The sequence below is a fragment of the Sardina pilchardus genome, chromosome 21 (assembly GCF_963854185.1).
Source record: "Sardina pilchardus chromosome 21, fSarPil1.1, whole genome shotgun sequence".
In the NCBI taxonomy this organism is placed as follows: domain Eukaryota; kingdom Metazoa; phylum Chordata; class Actinopteri; order Clupeiformes; family Clupeidae; genus Sardina; species Sardina pilchardus.
In genome coordinates this window covers 28,320,159-28,343,495 of record NC_085014.1, presented here as the reverse complement: position 1 = coordinate 28,343,495, position 23,337 = coordinate 28,320,159, and the positions used below count along the sequence as shown (strand labels likewise).

Here is a 23,337-nt window from a genome sequence, read left to right as displayed (position 1 = left end):
AATATTCACTGATTCTCCATTCATGGCCCCGCCACAGCAGATGGTCTGGAAATTCCTCGAGTTTGGTCTGTTCTCCTCCCCTGCGTCCCTATTTGATTTACGAGAGCCATCATTTTATATCTGCATTCCAAATATCAGAGGCCATCTTCATCCCAATGTAACATATTCGCCCAAAATGGAGACAACTCGAGAGCTCGCCTGGAAAAAAAACACACACACACACACACACACTTCTGTGGCCTCTCATGCCACTCATTCAGCCAATCAGATACACATTCCATTGGGATGCCTCTGGGGAGTGCTGTGATTAAAAAGGAAAATGGCTAGCAATTTTTTTTTGGCTAAAGTCATAGTAGCATCCCCCAAAAGGTCAAAATAACTTTCGTTTTCCCACTGTTAGAGCCGTGACAAGTGGAGAGTGATGAGCGGCCTGTCCAGACGGGTGTGCGCTGCGCGGACGGTGGGCAGAGGCTAACTCGGTGATGATGATAAATCAGGCCACTCGCCGGCTCGCATAGGAGCGTTAATCTTCCGCGCACATCCATCACGGAGGAGCGGGGCTGGCCGGATGCCTTAGCATGCACCCCAGGTCAGCGGGTAATAAAAAGCAGTGCACTCTCGCAGACGGGCCTGCTTGTTATGAAATGCTGTGCTTGTGCCGCTTCAGGAACACGCTGAGCCCACTCATGATGAGCTGTGCGACCACAATTCTTCCGTTCTGGCGTAGAAGGGATTCAGCCACCAGTGAAGGGGGGGGGGGGGGGGGGGGAGAACACAGAAACCGACACCGCAGCAGTACTGGATCGAAAGCCTAGTCTGTCTCAGACAATAATACTTCAGCCGCAGCCACAGTCAGCCCACATTAAAACTCAAGGCATCTCTCCTCAGGGTGCTGGGGTCAGATTAATTAACCATATATTAAGAAAAGGAACACTGGCAGCGGTTTCCTTTCAACCCCCCTCAAGCCATCGGATCAGTAAACTACTATGAATAATTGCTTATTTGTTCTTTAAACAGGGCACTGACACTTGATGCCCTCCATGACTCTATGAGCTCAGTGCAGGCCTCGGGAGGATGAGCTTGCCCTACATATTTGCTTCGTCAGATGTACAGAGTTCTAAGAACGTGTACTTTTGCTCGGCCATAAAAAGATTGGAGTGAATCGCTGTGAATCTATTCGTTCCATATGTGGATTGCAATATTTACTGTGTAATGTCTCCCTTGCCTAGTCTTCTTGATGTAGCATGTATTTGTTGAAAATATGATTAAGGGCATTTAAAGTTCATAAACGCATGTCCATCTTATTGGCAAGTTGTAATATTGAAACTACATTGTGTTGTTTTTACATAAATATTTACTGAAGGCCATTTGATGCTGTTGTTTGTGTAAGGGTAAAGGGGTCTTACCAACCAGTTGTTGTATTTATTTTGAAAAGCAATCTGCCAACAAGTTCCCCTTTGATCACGGTCATTTGGATTTGTTCTTGTTGTAATCCATCATTTGCAGTCATCTTGGAATTCAGTGCCAGTACCCTATGGTCATGGTATGTTAGCTGTAAGTTAAGAGTCTAATGTAATATACACAGTTGTCTTTTGAGGGCAGATATATTTCAGAGCCAAAGTACACATTGTTGTGTTTCCATGGGACGTCGAATAGTCCAAGTGTGGATTTGTGTGGACGTGCAGCCTTGTTCTCACGTCATCGTCCCTCATGCTCCTGTATTCCACTGTGTGCCTCTGTGACAGGCGGAGCCACCAATAATGAGTGGAGAGCGCTCATGTCGGAGCTGAAAATACTGATTCACATCGGCCATCACCTCAACGTGGTCAACCTACTGGGAGCCTGCACCAAGCCTGGAGGTGAGCGAGCGAGCGAGTGAGCGAGCGGAGGAATTTACTCAACAGCAGAGATGTCAGACACGGGCTCAAAAGAGAATTTTTCAAAAGTTTCACATTTTGGTTCCAGATTTATTGCATTAATCAGAAATTCATCAGACACTTTCAGTTCATTCAGTTTCATTTATTCTGTGCAAATACTTGCATGACACTTTCATTAGTCTTCCGTATGACGCACTTGTATGTGAAATGTTTTGTGTGTGTGTAGGGAGGTCTGTTGCAGGTTGTAAATCTCAGCAATACTTTGCTGATACAGATACAGATTTACGCAAATAGTTTTTAACACTTTGATCTGTAGCCTTTTTGAAAGGTATATTTCTGTTATCTATCATAATGTTAAGCTCACCCTGTCTTGAAGCATTGAAGCCCTCAACGTCTTTTAAATTTATGTTTGAGAAATATTTGAATGTTTTATAAATCAAAACCAGTTGATGTCAAAGATGAGCGTACTCCTTTGAGATGTAAACGTTTTGCTATGTGACAATCTCCTAATAACATAGTTTAATATCTCACATTAGATGTAATTAGAACATAAAGCATTCTGTGGGATGTTCAACTATGTCCACATTAGCTTTATGTTATTGGCTCTGACTCTCTGAATGATTCCTCCATAAGGTCCCCTAATGATTATTGTGGAGTACTGCAAGTATGGCAACCTGTCCAACTACCTGAGGAGCAAGCGCTCTGACTTTGTGGTGTATAAGGTAAGAAGGGTCGGTCTGTGGTGCAGGGTTGTGTTTGGCTGTGGTGGGTGTGTGTGTCCGCTGACTGACCGCTGTGCTGTGCTGTGTGTCTGGCCCAGAGTCAGGATGGCAAGGCTCTGCCCTCGGGCTCCGGCTGTGACCTGAGCGAGCTCATCAAGCGCCGGCTGGAGAGCGTGGCGAGCACCGGAAGCTCCGCCAGCTCCGGCTTCATCGAAGATAAGAGCTACTGCGATTCGGAGGAAGAGGAGGAAGGTAGTGGCCTGAGTGTCTTCCTCTCCCCTCCTCCCCCTCCCCTTCCTCCCCCATTTCCTCCTCCACCTCTCCCTCTCCTGCTCACCTCCGCCCCGCCCCGCCCTGTCCTCAGTGCTCCCTCTGTGTGTTTCCCTCCCCTCTCTATCTGATGAGGAGCTTCCTCTTGGAGGCATGAATGTGATTCTTATGAGGCTGGATCCACTGTCACCCCTGCTGGGCTCTTGTGTGCTCTGGTTCCCCTCCCCTGTGCACTTCCCATCGCCGCTGGTTGGCTACAGTGTCCAGTCCTCCCGTCGCAACTGGCTGGTGCGCTAGCATGTTATTTCTGCTCTCATAAACTGTTTACTCAGGTGGGACACCAGGAGTCCCGCCCACCTTCTCCCCCCCCCCTTTCCTCTAACGGAGCATCATTAAATTAACAAGCCGCACGTGGCAGACAAAGAGTCAAAACAGGAGGCAGGAGGTGGGTGCGGGGGCGGGATGGCTCTCTGTTCTTCAGAGGATGTTTTTAAGACTGCACCAGAAGGTGAATTAACATTATGGGGTGAACAGTATATCATAGCTGTGACATGAGGTACACAGGGAGATTTGGGAAGAGATATGGCGAAAAGTTGCTGTCTCTTTGCTTACGCTGCAATGTTTTGATTTGTGTGTTGAATTATGAACAGTGTACTCCCAACTGGCTTAATCACTGTCATTTTCCACCCACTCTTTTCAGAATCCGAGGACTTGTATAAGCGGGTTCTGACGATGGAGGACTTGATTTGTTACAGCTTCCAAGTGGCAAAAGGCATGGAGTTCTTGGCATCACGAAAAGTAAGGGCCACCTCCACACACACTGCCAGTCATTGTATCCAAAGCATTCAGTCCATTCCTGCATGGCTCTAAACGGGAAAAGTCATACAGTTAAGAGCATTTCCCCAGAGAAACTTAAAGAAAAAAAACCTCAGAGACTCCTTTCTTCTGTTTATGACTTCATACAGTATCACTCTGGAGAGGAAAACTGTATTTTCACTACACCCCTGTACACTGTTCAATGTCACACCACTGGCACCTACTGCAGAGGCAGACAAACAATTGCTCTAACACTGAATGAGAAAGTGTAAGCTCAGTGTACGGCATGTCACACTGGAGTAGCTCTGATAACTCTTCCACATGTTCATCTCATCTGCCTTGCATTATCACACCTTGGCAACATGTGCACGGCACCACACGTGTTTCATATAAGAGATTTCCAATCACATCGACAAGTCAAACAATCATACGTCCAACACAAATGTTGTTTTCTCAAAACTCCAAAGCCACATTGCACAGTGGGGTTGTGTGTCTGTTATTAAGTCACGGTCTGATAGATATTAGCTGTGACTGAGTCTTAAATGTACTTTCTTTTAACAGTGCATCCATCGTGACTTGGCTGCCAGAAACATTTTGTTGTCTGAAAACAATGTGGTGAAGATATGTGACTTTGGCCTTGCAAGAGACGTCTATAAAGACCCCGATTACGTGCGCAAAGGAGATGTAAGTTGGTGGTCTGTATGCACACAGTCTCACTGATCTGGGAAGCAGCAACATACTTTTTGACAAAGGCCTGTTATAGATGATCAATCTTTGGGTCAAGACATTAGTTCTGTTAGAGGAAAGGTTCAAGGTTCAAGGTTCAAGATACTTTATTGCCATTTATGTAAAAACATATAGGAATTTGTTTCAGCAATTACAGTGCGTGTTTTCAAATAACATAGTGCAGCTAGACAAAGACAGTGATGACTCAACAGACAACAGTGCATAGATAATAGTAGAGGTAGTGATGATATTAGTAATACAGGGCAATGGAATGGGCATCAGTCATAGCTCAGTGGTCAAATGACACTGAGATGATACTCAGCGGGGGTAGGGGTGGGGGTCTGGGTGGTGGTAAAGGACCAGCCACATTGATCAGCCTGACGGCTGTGGGGGAGAAGCTGAGGAGAGGTTTGTCTATTCAGCACCTGTTGAGCCACAAAAGAGCTGGCGATACTAGATCAGCCCAGGCAGACCTGTAAAGCATGTAAAGCAGCGTAAAGCAAACAGCCTTTTGTCTCTGTTCCCGTGCCTATAGGCCAGACTGCCCCTGAAGTGGATGGCACCAGAAGCCATCTTTGACAAGATCTACACTACGCAGAGTGATGTGTGGTCATTCGGCGTTCTCATGTGGGAGATCTTCTCGCTGGGTAAATACTTCCACTGTCCTGCCCAGTTATAACTCACTGTCCTCTAACCTCACGGGCTCTCAAATTCACACAGTCATTCCCAAACACCTCGTGGGAGTGAGCTCTATGGCTCCAAATGCATCAGTGGTTTTTGACCAACGTAAATTTCTGCATCCCAAATCTGTCTCGATGTGTTTCTCTTTCCTTTCCTGGCATCAATGCATATTTTAGACTGATCCTTGCGGAGGTTTGTTTATTTACAGAAACAGCCTCGATAGTTTTGTCCCACACTTTGTTTTCCCAGTTTTGCTGACCTTTGCAGATTCCGCTGAGCTTTTAGAGATCTTAATTTGTCTATTTATCATAACGTTCCATTGCATGTTGTTCCAGTGAAATTGCTCGTGCAGATGGTGCAGTTGATGGATTTCTCACATTCAAATGTACACATGGGGCATTACTCAAGTATTTAGCAAAGGCATTCAGTGCACGCCGTGTAAGGAGGAAAGGCCAGCATGGCCTTTAATCAAAGACGCCATGATGTTTGGAAGCTATTTGTGAGGTGCCCTGAACTACCCACCTCGTCTAGATGGAACAGGCAATAACTGTCTGCTGTTGTTGAATGGCCCCTGTGGGACAGAAAAGGGAGTTATATTGTCAGCTTAAGAAAACAATTTTCATGCTGCTAGTGCAAAAACATTAGCGCGCTTCAACAGCAATTTTATCATGAATGAGGGCCATAAAAGCAGAAAAGAAAGAATGGCTCACATTTGGACAAGCTGTTTCTGCAGTTGGAACTGCAAACTCACTCACTGTTACCAAGCAGCCAATCAATGTAAATGTTTGCACCCACTGTGGAACCAGTGCAACCTTTACAACTGTATTGTATGTATGTCTGTTTCTTCACATACAGTTACTATCTCTGTTTCTCTCTCACACACACGTACACACACACACACACACACACACACACACACACACACACACACACATCCGCACAATGGCGCACATACATACCCACACATGCATTACCTTGAACATCTGGACAGCGTTAATATTTGTCTCAAATAAATAAATTGCAACATGAAAAGGCAGATAAAGCAAAATGAGACTTGCAGCCTTTTAATAAGTGCAGATCAAAAGTTCATAGTAAGTCCAAGGTGTATCCATATGCAAATTTTATCAGGGCACCCTAGCAGCTAAAACTGTGTCTTGTCGTTTTGGGCTCTCTGCCCCTGTTTGATGAGTTGCCATTATTTAGATAAAGTCTTTTAAAAATGGATGACAGTTACATTTGTTCAATCCATTTGTTTTTCATGTTTTTCTAGTTTGTTATAATGTGCTGTGATCCATCTGTTATGAGGGGAAAACCTCAACTGAAATTCATTGTTGTTGCAGACATGGTACAGTAGGCCTTTATGTGTTATCTGATATTGTATCAGGGGTTTCAGTCAAGCACATAAAAATATTATTTTGTGACTCATGATCCTTCAAGTGGGTAGCATTTGTAATAAGCTGTATGCTTGTCTTGGCTGCGTGCGTTGGGACTGATGCTGATTAGAACACACTGGTTCAGACTAACCGGTAGACTATGACTGCACAGCAGCTCGTTCTCCAGCAAGACGTGAGCTCAGGCGCTATTGTCCTTGCTCTTGCTCACTTCTCTCCGCATTGATCTCAATGGGCCGGCGGCTCCTTTTACAGTTCTGTGAGTTCCCTTCTCTGGTCTCTTTGAAGTGACCGCTCCTGTGAGTCTGTGAGATGTGTTTCCTGATAACCCCCCCTCTCTCCTTCTCTCTTTCCTCTCCCTAGGTGCCTCCCCATATCCTGGCGTACAAATTGATGAAGAGTTCTGCTGCCGACTGAAGGAGGGCACCAGGATGAAGGCACCTGAGTACTCCTCCTCGGAGATGTAAGACTCATTTGTTCCATATTACTCCATGAAACAATAAAGCAGACCATGCCATTTACATGTAATTGCTTGCAGCGGATATGTCACATGGCTTTGAGAAGAATGAGATCATTATAACAGTGCAGGTTTTATATCCATTAAGTCTTTCTCACACGGTGCAGAGCCATGCTATTGGAACAGTGCATTGCTATTTGCAGGGAGCCTGGCATGACATGCTAACTCAAGTTCATAACAGTTAGGAGTATGGTCATTTGTGTGGTTTCACGGGTGAATTGTTCTTGGGGGATTCCTTTATTGCCGTGGCACTAAATGAGTTGTGAGCGTTCCCTGCCAAGCAGGGGTAAGCACAAAGCACCATGGCCCACCCCTCCTTCCCGAGACTGCAAGCACTCTCTTGGGTCATTGGTATGGAACCAAAGCAACTGCCAGACATGTAGAGGGGAAAAAAAGCTTTTCGTACTACATCGATTCAGCTAAAGAGAGGAACGGTATCTGATTTCAGTCCTACTGGAGAAACCCTAAGAAGGCTTTTGAAGGACTGTGATGGTAACTTTGTAAGGCTGTCCACTCAGTGTGTGAGAGAGAGTCCACACAGGCTGACTAGCGGGGTGTTCGTGGTGTCAGACATCGATCTGTCTCAGAGCAAACAGCAGCACAGCCGAAACCAAGCCTGACATTAAAGGCACCAGCCGGCGCACCTGGAGGAACGGGACTGAGGTTGGGGACGTGGGGAGTGGAGGGGTGGGGAGGGGTGGGGTGGGGAGGTCACTAGGGGCTGTGGGGAGAACCCGTTCTGCAGTTGAGATTTACCCCCTATGGGTCGAGAGGAGCTGGAGCACAATGAAAGGTCTGAAAGAAGCCTTTGTGGTTTCTCTGTCTCTCTCTCACTGCCCCTCTCTACTTGTCTGATCCGATGGCAGCCAGGAGGAGAAGTTCTCGGGGAGAATGCTGACTTTGATGCCTCTAGGATGATTGGAGGAAGTCATGGAACACTTACTGTATCGATCGTTTGTCATAGACCAAATCCCGTATTTCATTAAAAAGAATCAAGTTTATGACATTCTCTCATTCAAGTCCCTCTGCTACTGCCTTTTTTCCAGACCCTGTCTTTCCATACTATTATATTTGATCATATCAAGCTCCTACAGTTTATTCACTTGGATAGAATAAATGCTTCCCTTGCGTGTTATAACTTTACTTCGCCGATGGAGTCCCATATGAAAGGGATCTTGGCAAATGGAGCTAACTGATGATTGTGAGAGCCCAGTGAGACGATAATTGGAAATGACCAGCAAAATGCAAGCCAGACTCCTTCTCTGTAAATAGGGGAATGTGAGTGGAATCCACATACCCTACCAATCCTATGATGATATCCACCGCCATATCTGCAAGGCGAAAGAGCTTTTCCGCTCCACTTCAAAGCGAGTGCTGATAGGGCCAGACAGAGCTAGAAGATAACACCACTATAAAATACAATCAGCACCTGCTTCCCATTGAGCCATCAATGATAGTGTTACCCACTCAGCCTCGATGTCAGGGACTCTCTGCCTTTGGATCTGAGATGCTGATCGCATGTGCAGATCTCCATGACTCCCAACTCTCCCCCAGAACCCTGGCCCTGACCCCGACCCCAGCAGGCCTATTATATGGATGATGAAAGGGCCAGCAGGTCAGGAGATGGCGGGGCAGTAAATCTGGCCCGCTGGAGATGCACCAGACTCATCAGGAATGTGACCCGCCACAACTGCGTGTCCAGTCTGCGGCACCCTCAAAGGAATGTGTGGGAAAGAGCGAAAGTCAAGGGCACTGAGACAGGGCACACACAGAGCGCTGGGGATGGGGACGGGGATGAGGAGGGACCTCCCACACACTCATATTCAAAGAGTTATGAGCTCGGAGGCGTCAGTTTGGATGCACTCTCCTCTCTGTAACGGCAGGTCATCAGGGCCCACTTTCAATCATCCCCCTAGACAGGATGCAGAGCCTGAATTGTAGATCAGGGCAATGCCCCAGTGTCCCACCTGGCTGGAGAGAAGAATCAAAATAGGAAGTGGAGTGATGTTGCTTCCGCCATCTCGTTTTCATTGCCCGGAGAGAGAAGAATGCCTTGAGGTGCCCTGAACACAAACCCAGATGGAGTAGACAAGAAAGGTGGACGTTAGAGAGGAAGCAATGAACCATCTGCTTTTGCTATGATTTCAGCCTCCTGCCAAATAAACCCAATGTGATGCCAATCATGGGAGAGCAACATGGGTGAACATGAGGCTAAGTCTGCGAGGATGTGAGGGAACAGGAGAGGGGAAGGAGTCGGAGCTCCATCATCACTAGCGTCAGGGAGGGGAGGTTTCAACTGAAGCCCTCGATTTTAGTGTTCCATGTCTGCATTCCTCCACGATTGGACTCCTTCCCACCATTACAGGCCATTACGGGCTGGAGAGTCCAATAATGGTGCGGAGGAGTCCCATTTGGGGAGCCCTGCTGACAGCTCATCAGAGAGCGCGAGCGGCTCCGCACCACCGCAGCTCCATGACAGCCAGCAAAAGGAAAACAGCGCCGCGGTCCATGGGACCTCCCGAGCGGCATTGACGACGCTGAAGAATGGGCGGCTGACTTGTAGAGACCTGGTCACCTGGTTGTGAGGTCAGATGGGTTGACCTGTCAGATGATGAGTATTAACTCTGAGGGATCAGATTGTGTGAGGGTTGATCACCAGCCGTTGATACGATCCTGTTGTAAGCCTGTCCTGTATGGTCTGTGTTTGTGCACTGTGGTGCTAATGGACTTGTGTTGTTGGCAGATATCAGACCATGCTGGACTGCTGGCAGGGGAACCCTGTGGACAGACCCACATTCACGGAGCTGGTGGAGACCCTCGGGGACCTTCTGCAAGCCAGTGTGCAGCAGGTAAGAGGCCTTACAGCCGTCCAACAACTTATCTATTCAAAACCCCATATGGTTGATTTCATGCCTACGGTACAGATCCACACAATCCTTGGCATCAGTTGTAGATATAAATAACATAAAAGCACTGTCTGTTCGAAAATATTTTACATATTTTAAACTAAATTTTAAATATTGTTTATCCCTGTGAGCTTGCCATTATCATCATGGGTCAGCTGATTGACAAAGTGTATACACATCAATAATCTTTGGACTGGAAGACATAAATAAACCACTGATCACAATCCAATGTGGCAAGTTCTCCCCTACTTCTCACAGTAGTGGACACCATTTACAGTACAACTCTCCATTTACTGTGAGAATAGTCACTGACCTTGAGAGTGCCTCACGCACCGCAAGTGTTCAGGAAATGGTAGTTTGGCTAGAGCAAGGCACAAGACTTGAAGGGGGCTTTTGCCCACGGGGGTCTTCAGACTAACTAGGGAGGGAAGTTCCTATCAACAAGCCCCACTCACTTCCCTTTGAAAAGCATGAAAGAGAGGCACACATTCAACAACAGAGAGACGAACAATGGAAAATGTAAGAGCTAGTGTAGCAGTGCCTGATAAGCAAGTAAGCACCTTTGTGCTGTCAACTATTTCTCTGTTGCAGTTCAGCCCAGACACTACACATTGCAAAAGAACTGAAAGATTGATGTTTCACATCATTATTTTTCATTTCCCTGATTATTATCTCTCAGTTCTCTCTCTTGTGAGCGAGAGATGACCATAAAACAACAAAAGTCAGATAGTTGGAGGAAGAAAATCATGTCTCATGGTGTCCCTCTTAATATCATCATCAAATTGAATACGCACTACTCTAAATATTCCAGATGAATAAAAGATAGCTATAATTTCCGTCTGATTATATAGACGCTCTTAGTTTAACCTCTAATGAATAGATTAACATACCCAACAGATGATCAGTCACTCAGCCGGGGATGAGGCCAGTGGGTCATATGGACCTATGTGATGATAGGCTCAAGGACATTCTCAGCTCTCTGCGTTATTCTCTGTGGAGCGATTACACATAAGGAGGCTCATTGACATTGGAAATGGTCCAAGTGACCTGGTTTATCATGCTCTGGCTCTACCCTTAATTGATGCTCATCATCTCACTCTCCTCCATGTGCTCACTCTGTAATGAAATGAGACGTCCTCGGAGTCAGGATTTTTTTTACCAGGCTCTTGTAGTCTTTGATCTCTTTAAGGCTCGAGGCAGGTCAGAATAACTCAGCGCTCTATAAATGCCGTGTGGATTCACACAGCAATAACACGCTCTCAGTGATGTCATGGTTTGGATGTAAAGGGGCCTTGGTGACTGAGCATGTGCCTGTTTCGTCTGTCAGGAAGGGAAGCATTACATCCCCATCAACACCCTGCTGACCAAAGAGGCCAAGCCCTCCAGCCCTGCGCCCACAGAGGAGTCCTCCAGCCGGCCGCTCTCCCAGAGGGACTCGGGCACATGGTAAGAGCCTGGACCCTTCTTGTTGCCCGGCAACTCTCCTCAGTGGCAACACGCTACTGGACAGTCTGACTGCACTATCTGACTTGACTCGCACTTTAAGCACACTAAGTGAACTCTCAGACGGGATTAAATCATTGTTTTTCATCTGAAACGTTTACAATTCAGTTCATCTTGTGGTCAGATAACCATTTTAATATAATCAAACTTGTGTGCAGAGATATACTTTTTTGAGGATTAGATACCAAAACGTCAGCCATTTGATCTCTCTGGAAAGCAAAGCAGTGAAACAAGTGGTTTTGGATGATGTGAAGTATATGTGAGAGACCCAAGAGGACTATGAGATATCAGCTTATCATTTTCTGAAACATGTTCTCCAGTTTCCATTCAATAACCTGGAAGGCAAAGCGCTAACCAAAACATTACAGGGCACAAAGCAGCCTCCAGGTCCTGCACTTAAACAAGTACATTAGGGTGTGATTGAGGGCAAGGAAAGCGCTGATTAGGTGCTGATAAGAGTGGAGCTGAATGGAGAACGAGCTCACTGCATGATGGCCCCCTCCAGGAATTTCCTCCCAAGCTGCAAACCCCACATCAGGATTTATGTTCACTTAAGATAATATTTGTCCAGCGCTTGTATTTTCACAGGTTCACCGAGTATATTTATGGAGAGTGGTGTTGAAATGCAGTAATGACACTTATCCCTTTAGCTGAATTAAACAGCTATCTGATTCCCCATGTGCTGAAATGTGAAATGAAAAGAGTCTGCGTTTATTTTCAGAGAAATTCCATTGACGCGATGAGACTGTTACCAGATCTATTCAGTTCTTACTATTGTGTTTCTTTTCTTGGCATAGAAAGGCTTTTGGGATGATTGAAGTAAAACCCGTTTCCATCTATTGGGATCTGATAGTGGACATTTTATCCTTTCAGGAACATTAAGATCCGACCCGCTAGCGTGAAGACCTTCGATGAGGTAACCATGGAGAATGGGACAAATGAGATCCATGAGGTGAGAAACTAGTTTCCCATCGCCTTTTGACTCCCTTTATTTCCTTTCTCTTTATTACCAGAATCTCAAACACTGGCAGAGGGCTATTGCTACATCAGAGCTCTGCGACTCAAAAGCCTGATAATGTCCAGTGGGGATTTCTTCAGGATCTTGAAGAGTTAATAGTGATTAAACTGCTTTCTTCTCTTTGTGGCTGTGCAGGGGGGACAGTCAGACAGTGGAATGGGCCTGTCCTCAGATAGTATGAAGACACTGAAGCGCTTGGAGTCCCTGGCCAGGCCCTTGAGCATCATGGCTCTGGCGTAAGTATGGGATGCCTAATCCTATTTATCCAATGTCACTGACTGCACCCAGGGGCAGAGGAAGAGGCAGGGAAGTTTACCCCCTTATCCCTGGAAACCCTCCTGCAGAGAGGGAATGCAGATGTCAGAATTGTCACACACGGTCACCTCAACCCCCCAACACACATACTTACTCTCACATACACACACCCACACACACCACCCTAGCAGCACATCCTGCCTCCTACACAGCCCCGGTGGCTGCCTCTCCCTTTGTCAGAGAGGGCTTGTCTGAGGCCCCGGGACAATGGCCCAGAGGAGAGATATTGCCCCAGGTGGCGATCCCCAAAGAGCAGACAACAAAAGCTGGCTGGAAGAGCTACTCCTCAAAACAGGCTCTGGTCTGCGGGGCTGATGCTGCCGTCTGTCCCGTCTCAGAGTTTTTAAGAGACCACCTCTAATAGTAGTCGAGTCTGGAATGGCACCCATGTGGAAGCACTGAAAGCAGTGGGGCATCTGAGGGGTGTTATCGGGGTCAACCCGCCATAGTGAGGATTAAAGTCGTCTTTGCCCTCGCTGGCTAAAATCAGTAGGGCTCCACATCAGCAGGGCTTTTGTTGTGACTAAAACCCCAGTTAAATTATTCATGGCTCCCTCATTGCCCTTGGCCACCTCATCTCTTTGTTAGCCTCGCTGCGTGTGTTGGATGTTTTTAGGATCCACCTGAACATGCAAGGTCAGGGTTAATTGTCCTGAGTGATATAACTCCTGCGCTTCTAGAACTTTCTCTTCAACACTTTCAGCACCCTCTCCGAGGGAACATCCCCATTTGCTGCATTTAGTTAGTTCTCTGTGATTTATAGATGCTTAATACATACGATCAAGAGGAAAACATTAGCTGTGGTGGGATGATGACAGATCTGTCATTATATAGAGGCCTAATGTGGTGGCAACACAATCTTTAGACATCTGCCCTCACTTAGTTTGTGCACATGAGGGGGCAGCGTACCATAGTCACATATTTGTTTGTTGACAGTTGTGAGAGCATAGCAGTCCCCAAACAGACACGAGGTGGGGGTTATGCCAACTATACCAGGAACACTGTCTTCATCCCATGTCCTTGTCTGAACTACATTAAGACAACACATTCTGAACAGCAGAAATGGAAGTAAATATTTGAAAAAAAAGATGTCTGCTGTGGTGAACTAAAGTGAATGATTTAACCAGTGGTCATTCAAAGTGCATCATTACCCCCCCCAGTGTCCCACTGACATAGAGGCATGGGTTAATAATTGTCACCCCAAAATGACTAAGGCAGTGGAGAAGTCCTCAAAATATGTGACCACTCAAAAATTAGGCTTGACAAAAATATGAGAGTCATAAACTAGAATCTGGTTAACTCTTGAAACAGGGGAGGTGCTGTTTGATATGAATTCATGAGCTCTCTTTTCTCTCTCTCAGCCCATCTGTGATTAATGAAAGGCTCTGGAGCCCTGATAAACATACCGCCACTTGGACTCTCTTTCATTAAAAACATTCTAACTGCCCTTCCTCAGCAACCATTGTCCTCCCCTCTCACCACACACACACACACACACACACACACACACACACACACTCACATACACATACACATACACATACACACCCACCCACACACACGTCCCTACCCTCCCACAAACACTTCATTTACAGTGCCCTCCTCGTCTCTGGCCCACCATGCATGACTAAAAAACAAAATCTGGGCAGAGACTGGGCACAGCCTCCTTCAGTTACCAGGGCCTCTGCCATTGATAAAAGAGACACTTGAGGCATGCATGAAATGATCTATACATTGAGGAGAAGGAGCCCATGCTGAGCAGCCACTCGATCACTGTCACCTTTGACCTTCAGCAGCTCTATAGGGCTGTGTCGACGTGCTTGCGGGTGCCCCTGGGGCTTTGTGGAGGGGAATTCCACCTGGCAAACTCCCGCTGGCTATAGGCAAGCTACGCACAATACCAGGCATAGAGCCTGAGACTCCTGTTGGCACATGAGAACCTCTCAGTCATACCCAAAACATGCCAATCCTTTATGTGTGGAGGTTTTAGGGGACTGTGCATCCTAATTTCCCAAACCCAGTGACAAATAGCTCAGTGCTAAAGAATGATTTACTCAAGGGTGACTGCCCCAAGTGCCCTCAAGGGGAAAGTTCTGGAAACCCCTGGCAACTGCCAGACAATAGGACTGAATTCCCTGTCTAACAAACTTGTTCAAAAGTATGAGTAACAGTCACTGACCTCGGCCGAGAATAAAAGTGTGACTGCATGGAAAAGTTTATGCCTGCAACTTGTCTGTCACATATTCAGCACAAACACATATTCCACTGTTCTGTTCAGCTTCTGGTGATGTTAACCCTGACGCTTTCTCCTTCTAGAATGAAAACTGTGAGCAAGAGTAAGGAGTCCGTCTTAACCGAAGGGGACAGGGAGAAGTACCAGGCACCCGTCCCCTCGCTGGACTACAGCCTGGAGGACTCGTCCCTGGACCCTGAGCTGGAGTGCCACAGCCCCCCTCCAGACTATAACTCCGTGGTCCGCTACTCAACCCCGCCTGTCTAGAGATGCCGTGTGCTGAGAGACCCAAAGAGCCACCAGCCCTCTCTGCTCCTCACCTGGGCAAACTGATCGCCTCTGTTCCTCTCCTCTCCCCCTCCTGAACTGAAGCTTGCACCTCCAACTCCTCAGGAGTTGTCACAGACAGCCACTCCTGTTTGATTTCTGTTTTTGCTCTATTTTTCAAGGACTCTATTTTGGTGCCTTAGTTGTGGTCAATTCTTTGGACACTCGTTCCTTTCTTTGTTCTGTTTTCAAATGAGCACTTTCCAGGGGTAGTACATTGTTTGTCGAGGTAAGTACAGTGGTCAGAGGAAGGGGATGTCCATTTTTCTTTAGCCTCTCAAAGCTCTTTTCACACTGTGCCCACACCACTGTGCTATCCACAGAAACAGCTAAAGACAGCCTCAGGTATTCCTTTTATCTACTGTGAACACAAAAAGAAGCACAACACATTCTTGTTATAGCAGCAGATCTAATGACATTCCACTAAAGGCACTGGTGGCTATCCAGAAATGAAGCAAGCCAACTTTCGTTAATGAAAAATGCAGCACGATAAGACAGCGGGGAGAGTGAATTTTTGAATGGTTTTGACGTATTAATTATTTCAATTCTGTACAAATATTTTATGAAACTGGAATGTTATTTGATATTTTATTTTAATAGTATGTAATTATTTTGAAAATAGCCCTAAAATATTTTATAATATTTTTTGAACAAATGTTTTATATCTAAGCTTATTCTTGGGCTCTCTAAAACATGTATTTTTTAAAAGCAACTGTCAGACTAGCACCACAGGGGTTCTTGAATTATTGAAAATACCGTCTGGAAATATATCTCACTGGACTGGCCAGACATAAAGAATCCACATTAAATCCACACAAAAGCTGTCTCACCCATGAATTTGAGGAAGCCCAGAGTTATTCTTGCACCCCTACACAATCACTATACACAATCACTTATTTATTTCACATAGTCATATCAGATGTTATTCCACATGGACTTATCTCTGTCGTATTTTAAAGGAAGTATGAATGTGGGTGTGTCTGGAGAGTTTGAGGTGTTTTGTTGTCAATGTTATTAGTCGTCACCATATGAGATATATGTCATCAGATTATTATATGCATTTGGTTAAATCATCCGCAGCCGTAAGTCAGAGATCAGTCATACCAAAGGCGATGTCTTCTTCCCTCTGATGCAAGGGCTCATGCTCTTAACACTACTGTATACATGACCATTACCTGAGTATTGCTGTTGCTAACCAGATTGTTTGTAGTGAAGGTATTTTTTTTTCCTGCTAAAATAAAAGGAGAGCTTGCAGGGCAGGCTACAAGTGAGCTTATAACCTTTTCAACAGGCTGGTCACTTTGGTATATACTGCTCATGGAAAGTTAAGTTAAGCGCTTGTGCAAATCTATAGTTTTTGCTCTGTATCAACAGTGGAAGTTATTCAAAAAGATGATCAGAAGGGACTGAGGACAAACTTGTGAAAGTGTTAGATGAAGTTGAGTCATTAGAGAAGGTGCTATGTTTCTCAACACTAACTTAGTGTGTATGTGCCAGTATTGCAGTCAGCATTCAATTTTACACCAATTTCTGAACAACACCTACTGCCAAATTATGTCAGTATTTGTTCTAGATCGACCAGTTTGTGTGCGCTTTGATGAAGTAAAATGTATGCACTGATATTTTTATCAAATATGGATTTTTTGTATTCAAAATGTATTTTAATATTAACCAAGCATATGACTTAAATAAATAAAGATTTATATATTTATACGTTCCATTTTGTCCATTGTCTTTCCTAACACATTTTCTGGTACAGTAATATGCTGTACATGTCCTGTGATGTTACTCATCCATGAAACATGAATTCATTGAAATCTCTCATTTTCAACATTTTCAGTTTGTTAACAGATTTAAAAGTGTTAAATCATTTCCAGATGCCTCACAGAATCCACCTGTACAGCGCTTTGGCTAGGGTGCCAAGGCCTACAGTGACAGTGTCTGCTATTTAACATCCTGCTAAAGCACTGTGTGTATGCGTGTCTGTGTGTGTGTGTCTGTGTGTCTGTGTGTGTGTGTGTGTGTGTGTGTGTGTGTGTGTGTGTGTGTGTGTGTGTGTATGGTGGGGTATACGTGGGTGCATGTGTGTCTATGTCTGTGTGTGTACTGTTTATGTGTGTGTGTGTGTGTGTGTGTGCTGTGTGACCCTGAGCATGACGGTGGCTGACATGTTGGTACGGTGTGTCATCAGCGTGTGGCGCTCCTCCTGCTCCTTAGCCCTAGCGCCACGCTTCCTGAGCGGGGCGAGGTGCCGGCAGTCTGTCTGTCACCGGCACAATACCTCTGTGAGCGGGAAAGGAAGCAGCCCTTCATCATTCCCGTCACGACCGGAGGACTCTTCATGCTGGGCCTTCCTATGGGCCCTCAGTGCCCCCTGGCTCTGGCACAGGGTGTACCCCTGGGGCAGGCGGCAGAAGGGTCTGCTCGCCGCTCCCCTGTCTCCGCTCGTCATCTCTACAGAGTGTTTACAAAGAGGCTGAGGCGCTTGTCTAAAAACACCAACCTGGTATCAAGCGGTCACCGTGAACTATCGAGTAGTCCACGCAGGTTGGCCAGAGATGTAAAGCGATCCCGGAATATGAAGCGTAAACAAACAGGGGAAGGATGTTAGGGAGGGTCAGGGCCCCATCATCTTCTTGGCCACAAACACGCCACACTTGCACTCTCTCACACACATAGATACACACACTCACTCACTCAAATTATACAGTTAGGAGCAAAATTATTCATACCCCTGGCTAATATTGATTTAATGTTGACTTTCTCTTGACCAATATGTTTGTTCTGACTAAAAATTATACTGCCACATGTCTAAAGGTTGTAAGATAATATGATAGAAACATGGAATATATATATATATATTTTTAAATGGCATGTGCAAATTTATTCATACACTTTTTAATTAATCAATGGAAACATTTTTATATGCATTCACATCTCTAAAATGGTTCTTATAATACCTACCAAGCCACTCAGTGTCTTCACAGTGATTCTATGCCACACCTTTTAAGCAACATCTGGGTTTTGAGGCAGGAATGATTCTTTACCATCTCTGGCCTTGTGTTCACTTTGTTGATGGATTGAGGTCTGGACTTTTCTGGATTTTGGCTGAGCCACACGATGTTGATATTGTTTTCTGTTCCGTGTGGTTTAACAGTCCAATGCTGCCTATTGGGGCAAGGTTTCTCGGCAGACTCCTGGATCTGTTCCTCCAGAATCTTTATGTAGCCCCTTGTTTTAGTTTTACCATTTACTTTAAGAAGGTCATCAGATCCTACTGGTTGAAAAACATCCCATAATAATAGTAATAATAATAATAATAATACTTGAAATGGACATGGCATTATGGGGGTTTAATGCTATTTTTTTTAAGGGGCTACATTAAGATTTTTGGTGGAAAACATCAGACAGTGTGTCAAGAGACCTCTCCCGATAGGCGGCATTGGACCATTAAACCACACAATGATCTAACATGTACAACTTAACAAAGCAAGATCAACATCAACATTTTAGAGTGGCCCAGCCAGAGTCCAGACCTCAATCCGTCAAAAATGACGTCAAAGAATCACTCCTGCCTCAAAATTCCAATTGCTACTAAAATGGTGCTGTCTAGAATTTGGTAGACATAATAAGAACCATTTTAAGAGCTGTGATGGTAAATAAAGATGTTTCCATTGATTGTTTAAAAAGGGTATGAATGAATACATTTGGACATTTTTTGATTCCATGTTTCTCCCACATTGTCTTACAACCTCTTGGCATGTGGCAGTGTCATTTTCAGACAGATCAAACTAATTGGTCAATGAAACAATAACAGAAAACCATATTTGCCATAATAATAATTTTGCTCCTAACTGCACACACAAATCCATTTGGGTGGGAAAATGTTGGGAAAAGACATACATATTTACACACACACACACACACACACACACACACACACACACACACACACACACACACACACACACACAGATATCCATCGCCAACCCATACTTTTAAGCAAGTCATGAAGGCATGGGGATGGGGGGAGGTGTTTTAAGACCCCCCAAACTCCTTCACAACTGATACAGGGGCAATCTCAAGTGGGTCCAATAATCAAAATAAAATAAACTATCTAGACCACTAGAATAATATCAAAAGACAAACAAAAAAGTGTCCATGAGGTTTCAAAATCCACCTTCCTTCAACCTTTTAGGTTTACTGACAATGTGAGGATATTTGTCTGTTAGCAACATACTTATGGGAAATAACTAACTTACTGAAGGTTGTGCTGTGCAGCGGAAACAGTAGAATGAGATCAGAATTTGATCTCAGACCGTATAATAAGGATAAGCCCTCTCATATGTCATAATTCTGCGAGTGACAACTTAAATATAATTTCCGTTTAAAGGAAATACAAAGTAAACAAATCTTGGATTCATGCACAGGTTCAAGAATTCCATGTAGAGCCAACTTGGAAATGACTTCAAACTCTTGTAAACATTAGTCCACATCTGCACGTAACTTAAGACAAATGAGGATGTAAAAGTTACATTTGCATGAAGGAAACATGGCAACATTAAATGGTCATGACCAGTTCTGACAGTTATTCCAATTGAAAACATAACTCCGGCAAGCGGAGGAAATTTCATTTGCTGCTGAGAGGATGGCGGATGTCTTTATATCTCACTCTTTGTTTTTGGCTGAATTCATTGTACTATAACAGTATGGTGCACTCGTGATCAAAAACACATTTGCCTGTAAAAAAAAAACAGGTAGAGGGAGCACATGAACCATATTTAATAGCAACCTGCTGGGGTACTTCCTCTAATATCTTTGTAACACAATAGGCAAAAAAAAAACGTTTCATTGAGAAAACATCCCGTTTGCATCTAATAAAAGCCTTTCACCTATGGGGACGTGTTGTGGGTTTCTTTCCTCCACACAACTGGATACAAGTAAATCCCTGCCGCGACTTCCACCAGCCCTTCCCAAGACAAACACAAATCTTTGTGGCAGGATGCTCTATTAATCACATTAGCAGAGGTGACACGTCCATGGGGCCCTTGAACGTTGGCCAGAACACATTCTGTTAATCAGAGGGAGACTGAGACGGCCATAAGCCTCTGATTGGGAGCCCCCTCTTGGTTCCCTGCCACCGCAAAACGAGAACCCGATCACAATTTCGCATTTCCAGCAATGTCTCATACAATGCCTTTCCCCGGCCTTCCTCTAAGGAGGTTGCCTTGCTGATGCAGAGGGCTGTGTCCCCTCTGCCTCTCACCTAAAGGGAAAACAATGGGGCCAGGATGGCGTCTTCCAACGCAGACTTCATTTACCCCACCTTTCACCTAATCAGGAAGCAGGAGACCGGACCAATAACACGAAACCCCCAGAGAGAGCTTTCGGCCTCCCAGAGCTCCGCAGGAGGAGAGAGCGCTCAGCCGGAGAGAACACTTTGTCCGAGGGCCACATGAGCACCCACAGGGGACTAGTGGGCTCCTCAGCCAAAGAGAAGCATGTTGCGCTGGAGCACAGCTCAGCTACAATGCAATCTCTATCATGTGTCTGAGCAAAGTCTCATTGAGACAAAGGTGGGGATGTTTTTTTGCCGTACCCTACAGTCTGTAAAATGTGGGGCACATAAAGATGTGGAAGACCTCCCATGCTGTCTGACGAAGGCATAACAACAGTCTGCAAACTTTTACATTCAGGAAAAACGAGGTTGGATTACAGGGGGGGGGGGGGGGGGGGGGTTCATGAATGATGCAGGGTAATATGAGAGGTACGGGGGCTGCTGTGAACGTTGGCACAGTCTATTGAGAGAGAGATTTCAATCAAAAACTGGCCCTGTTTACAACCACAAAGTCGAGCAGGGTTGGTGTGCTGGGGGGGTCTGTGGTCTCAGACGACAGGATGTACCACCGCACCACACTCTGAGCTGTTTTGCGGGGGCCCAGAGAATTGGTCTAGCTACAGACACAGAGTGCAACAGACAAATGAAAAGACAGACAGACAATTCCTGACAGAAGTCCAAGGACTATAGTGTGGGTCCACAGTGGTCTGGGATGGGATTAACACGGCACCCCACCACAAACATGTGTTTGTGCTCATAAATAGCCCCTTCATCCTCGGAACTGATTATGGCACAGCAGTGCCTGCATTTTTCCCATGCCCCTCTGATGTCTCTGTATGGCTTACTCGTCTCTCCCTCGGCTAGCGCACCAAACAAAGGCCGACTACTGTTGAGCTGGTGCAATCACTTGGAAAAGCATGGAAATATATGCAAAGTCTTTGAGTCACATGACTGACCTGATTGCGTTTCAGGCTTTCTAGCTTTCTTTGGGGAGTCTGGGGATACTTGAACTTATGACAAGTTCAGCAATGTCAGACAGGCTGCTCATTAGGAAACTCCTGTCGAAATGCATTCTTTTGGAAGAGTTTTGGAAGAGTTTTTAAGTAATATTGTCTGATAAGTCTGTGTTTCTAATTTGTGCACAAATACATAAATGGGAGACGGCCGAGAGGAAACACATGCTATGAATAGAGTAAACATTGTGCAATCGCTCTTCGAGTTGATTAGCGTTTCCCCCAATGGCATGCCTGTCAGATGCAAATAAAGACAGCCTCACAGGCATTCCATTGTTTCTGTCATCTGTGTTTGTCGAAATTCCTCCATAAAGTCTCCTAATGGAACTCTGAACACATCCTCTTCCTAATTCACAACACATGAATCGAGAGAGAACTAAAATAGACAGTGATTCTTTGATTGAGTGCATTAGAAAAAAAAATACATTATGTAAAACTGCATGCACTTAGGGAATACATAATTGTGTCATGACTCAGAGAATCATGACAACAAGATACATTTTTTCGCTCAAAAACTGATTTCTCCATGAAATACTTTTTCATGGTTTTACATACTGGGATTTGAGATGATGTCAGGCATTCATTACAGTAAGCCATTCATGGATGAGGTAAAAACGGGCACATGAATGGCTCTTTTGCCGTTTCCTCTTTTACATCTTGCTGAAAAAAAGGTATCCTCCACTTTTGTCAAAAAGCAGGTTAACAATGGCAATGGTTCAAATAACAGCACTTTCAAAAAAACTAAAGTAGGTCCACAACCAAAAAAACCCTGTTCTTTCTGATATCACCTAAAACAACAGAACAGCTCTTCAACCATCAGGCTTGAAGCATCCTGTTGAAATTGAGACGGCATGTGAAGAGGCTACATCCAAACAACCAACCGGGTGCAGCTCCCACCCTGAGCAGGCTCCAAATGTGTGGACAGGGTCATGTTTAAGCACTGCTCCTGCAGCGCGCCTGGAGCTCCATTTCAACAACATCTCCCAAGTTATGCAATTTCTCTACGCCTCTCTAATTCGAACTTCAACTCACTTTCTAGTAAATACCAGTCCTCACTCACGATTATGTTGTTATCCAGTGGCCAATAAAGCTGCAGAATGTAGGTGGTCAGGTTATTTTGTGGCTCACACTGCTAATGAATTCATGCTCATTCTATTTCCAGACAAACAAAAATGTATGGTGAGACAGTTGTATAAAAAGTTTCTGAAATATGCCACACTGCAAAGGACTGGAGATCCAGGAAAAGTTGTGTAGAATGTATTTTAGGGTCCAACAGTGTGTGGAATCTTTAGATAAATGGTGAGACCCATATGCTGGGACCCAGCATCATTGTTTGTTTGTTTGTTTGTATGTATGAAGTTGCTTGTTAAATTGCTTGATCATAGCCCACAAGAAGATTGAGATATTAGAATTTCAGTTGTACACAGGACAAATGCATTATTGTTATTATTATTACTATTATCATCATTATTATCATTATTGTATTACTCTACTACTACTACTGCTAAAGATAATTACAGTATTATTAGCCTATTATTGTTGTGCTCTGTTGTTGAAGCCTTAAGATATATTGCATACCATCTTATGTTATTATAAATTAAACCTATAAATAGAAGGTCAGTATACAACACTAAAATAAATACTGTAGTCTACATGAAAGTACAGCTATGAGGTTTACTGTTGC

The 23,337-nt window shown here is 44.8% G+C and overlaps 1 protein-coding gene across 1 annotated transcript in view; it reads left to right on the top strand.

Annotated features, from left to right (window-relative positions):
- The window catches only part of kdrl (kinase insert domain receptor like), a 45,334-nt gene extending 28,314 nt beyond the window's left edge, over window positions 1–17,020 (top strand). Inside the window, exons 19-30 of the mRNA XM_062524373.1 lie at window positions 1,746–1,859; window positions 2,511–2,599; window positions 2,698–2,851; window positions 3,570–3,667; window positions 4,247–4,369; window positions 4,947–5,058; window positions 6,847–6,946; window positions 9,744–9,849; window positions 11,234–11,352; window positions 12,283–12,361; window positions 12,563–12,663; window positions 15,059–17,020. Coding sequence (XP_062380357.1) covers window positions 1,746–1,859; window positions 2,511–2,599; window positions 2,698–2,851; window positions 3,570–3,667; window positions 4,247–4,369; window positions 4,947–5,058; window positions 6,847–6,946; window positions 9,744–9,849; window positions 11,234–11,352; window positions 12,283–12,361; window positions 12,563–12,663; window positions 15,059–15,242 — 1,379 coding nt within the window. The 3' untranslated portion in view covers window positions 15,243–17,020. The remainder of the gene's footprint in view (window positions 1–1,745; window positions 1,860–2,510; window positions 2,600–2,697; window positions 2,852–3,569; window positions 3,668–4,246; window positions 4,370–4,946; window positions 5,059–6,846; window positions 6,947–9,743; window positions 9,850–11,233; window positions 11,353–12,282; window positions 12,362–12,562; window positions 12,664–15,058) is intronic.
- Window positions 17,021–23,337: the final 6,317 nt, after the last annotated feature.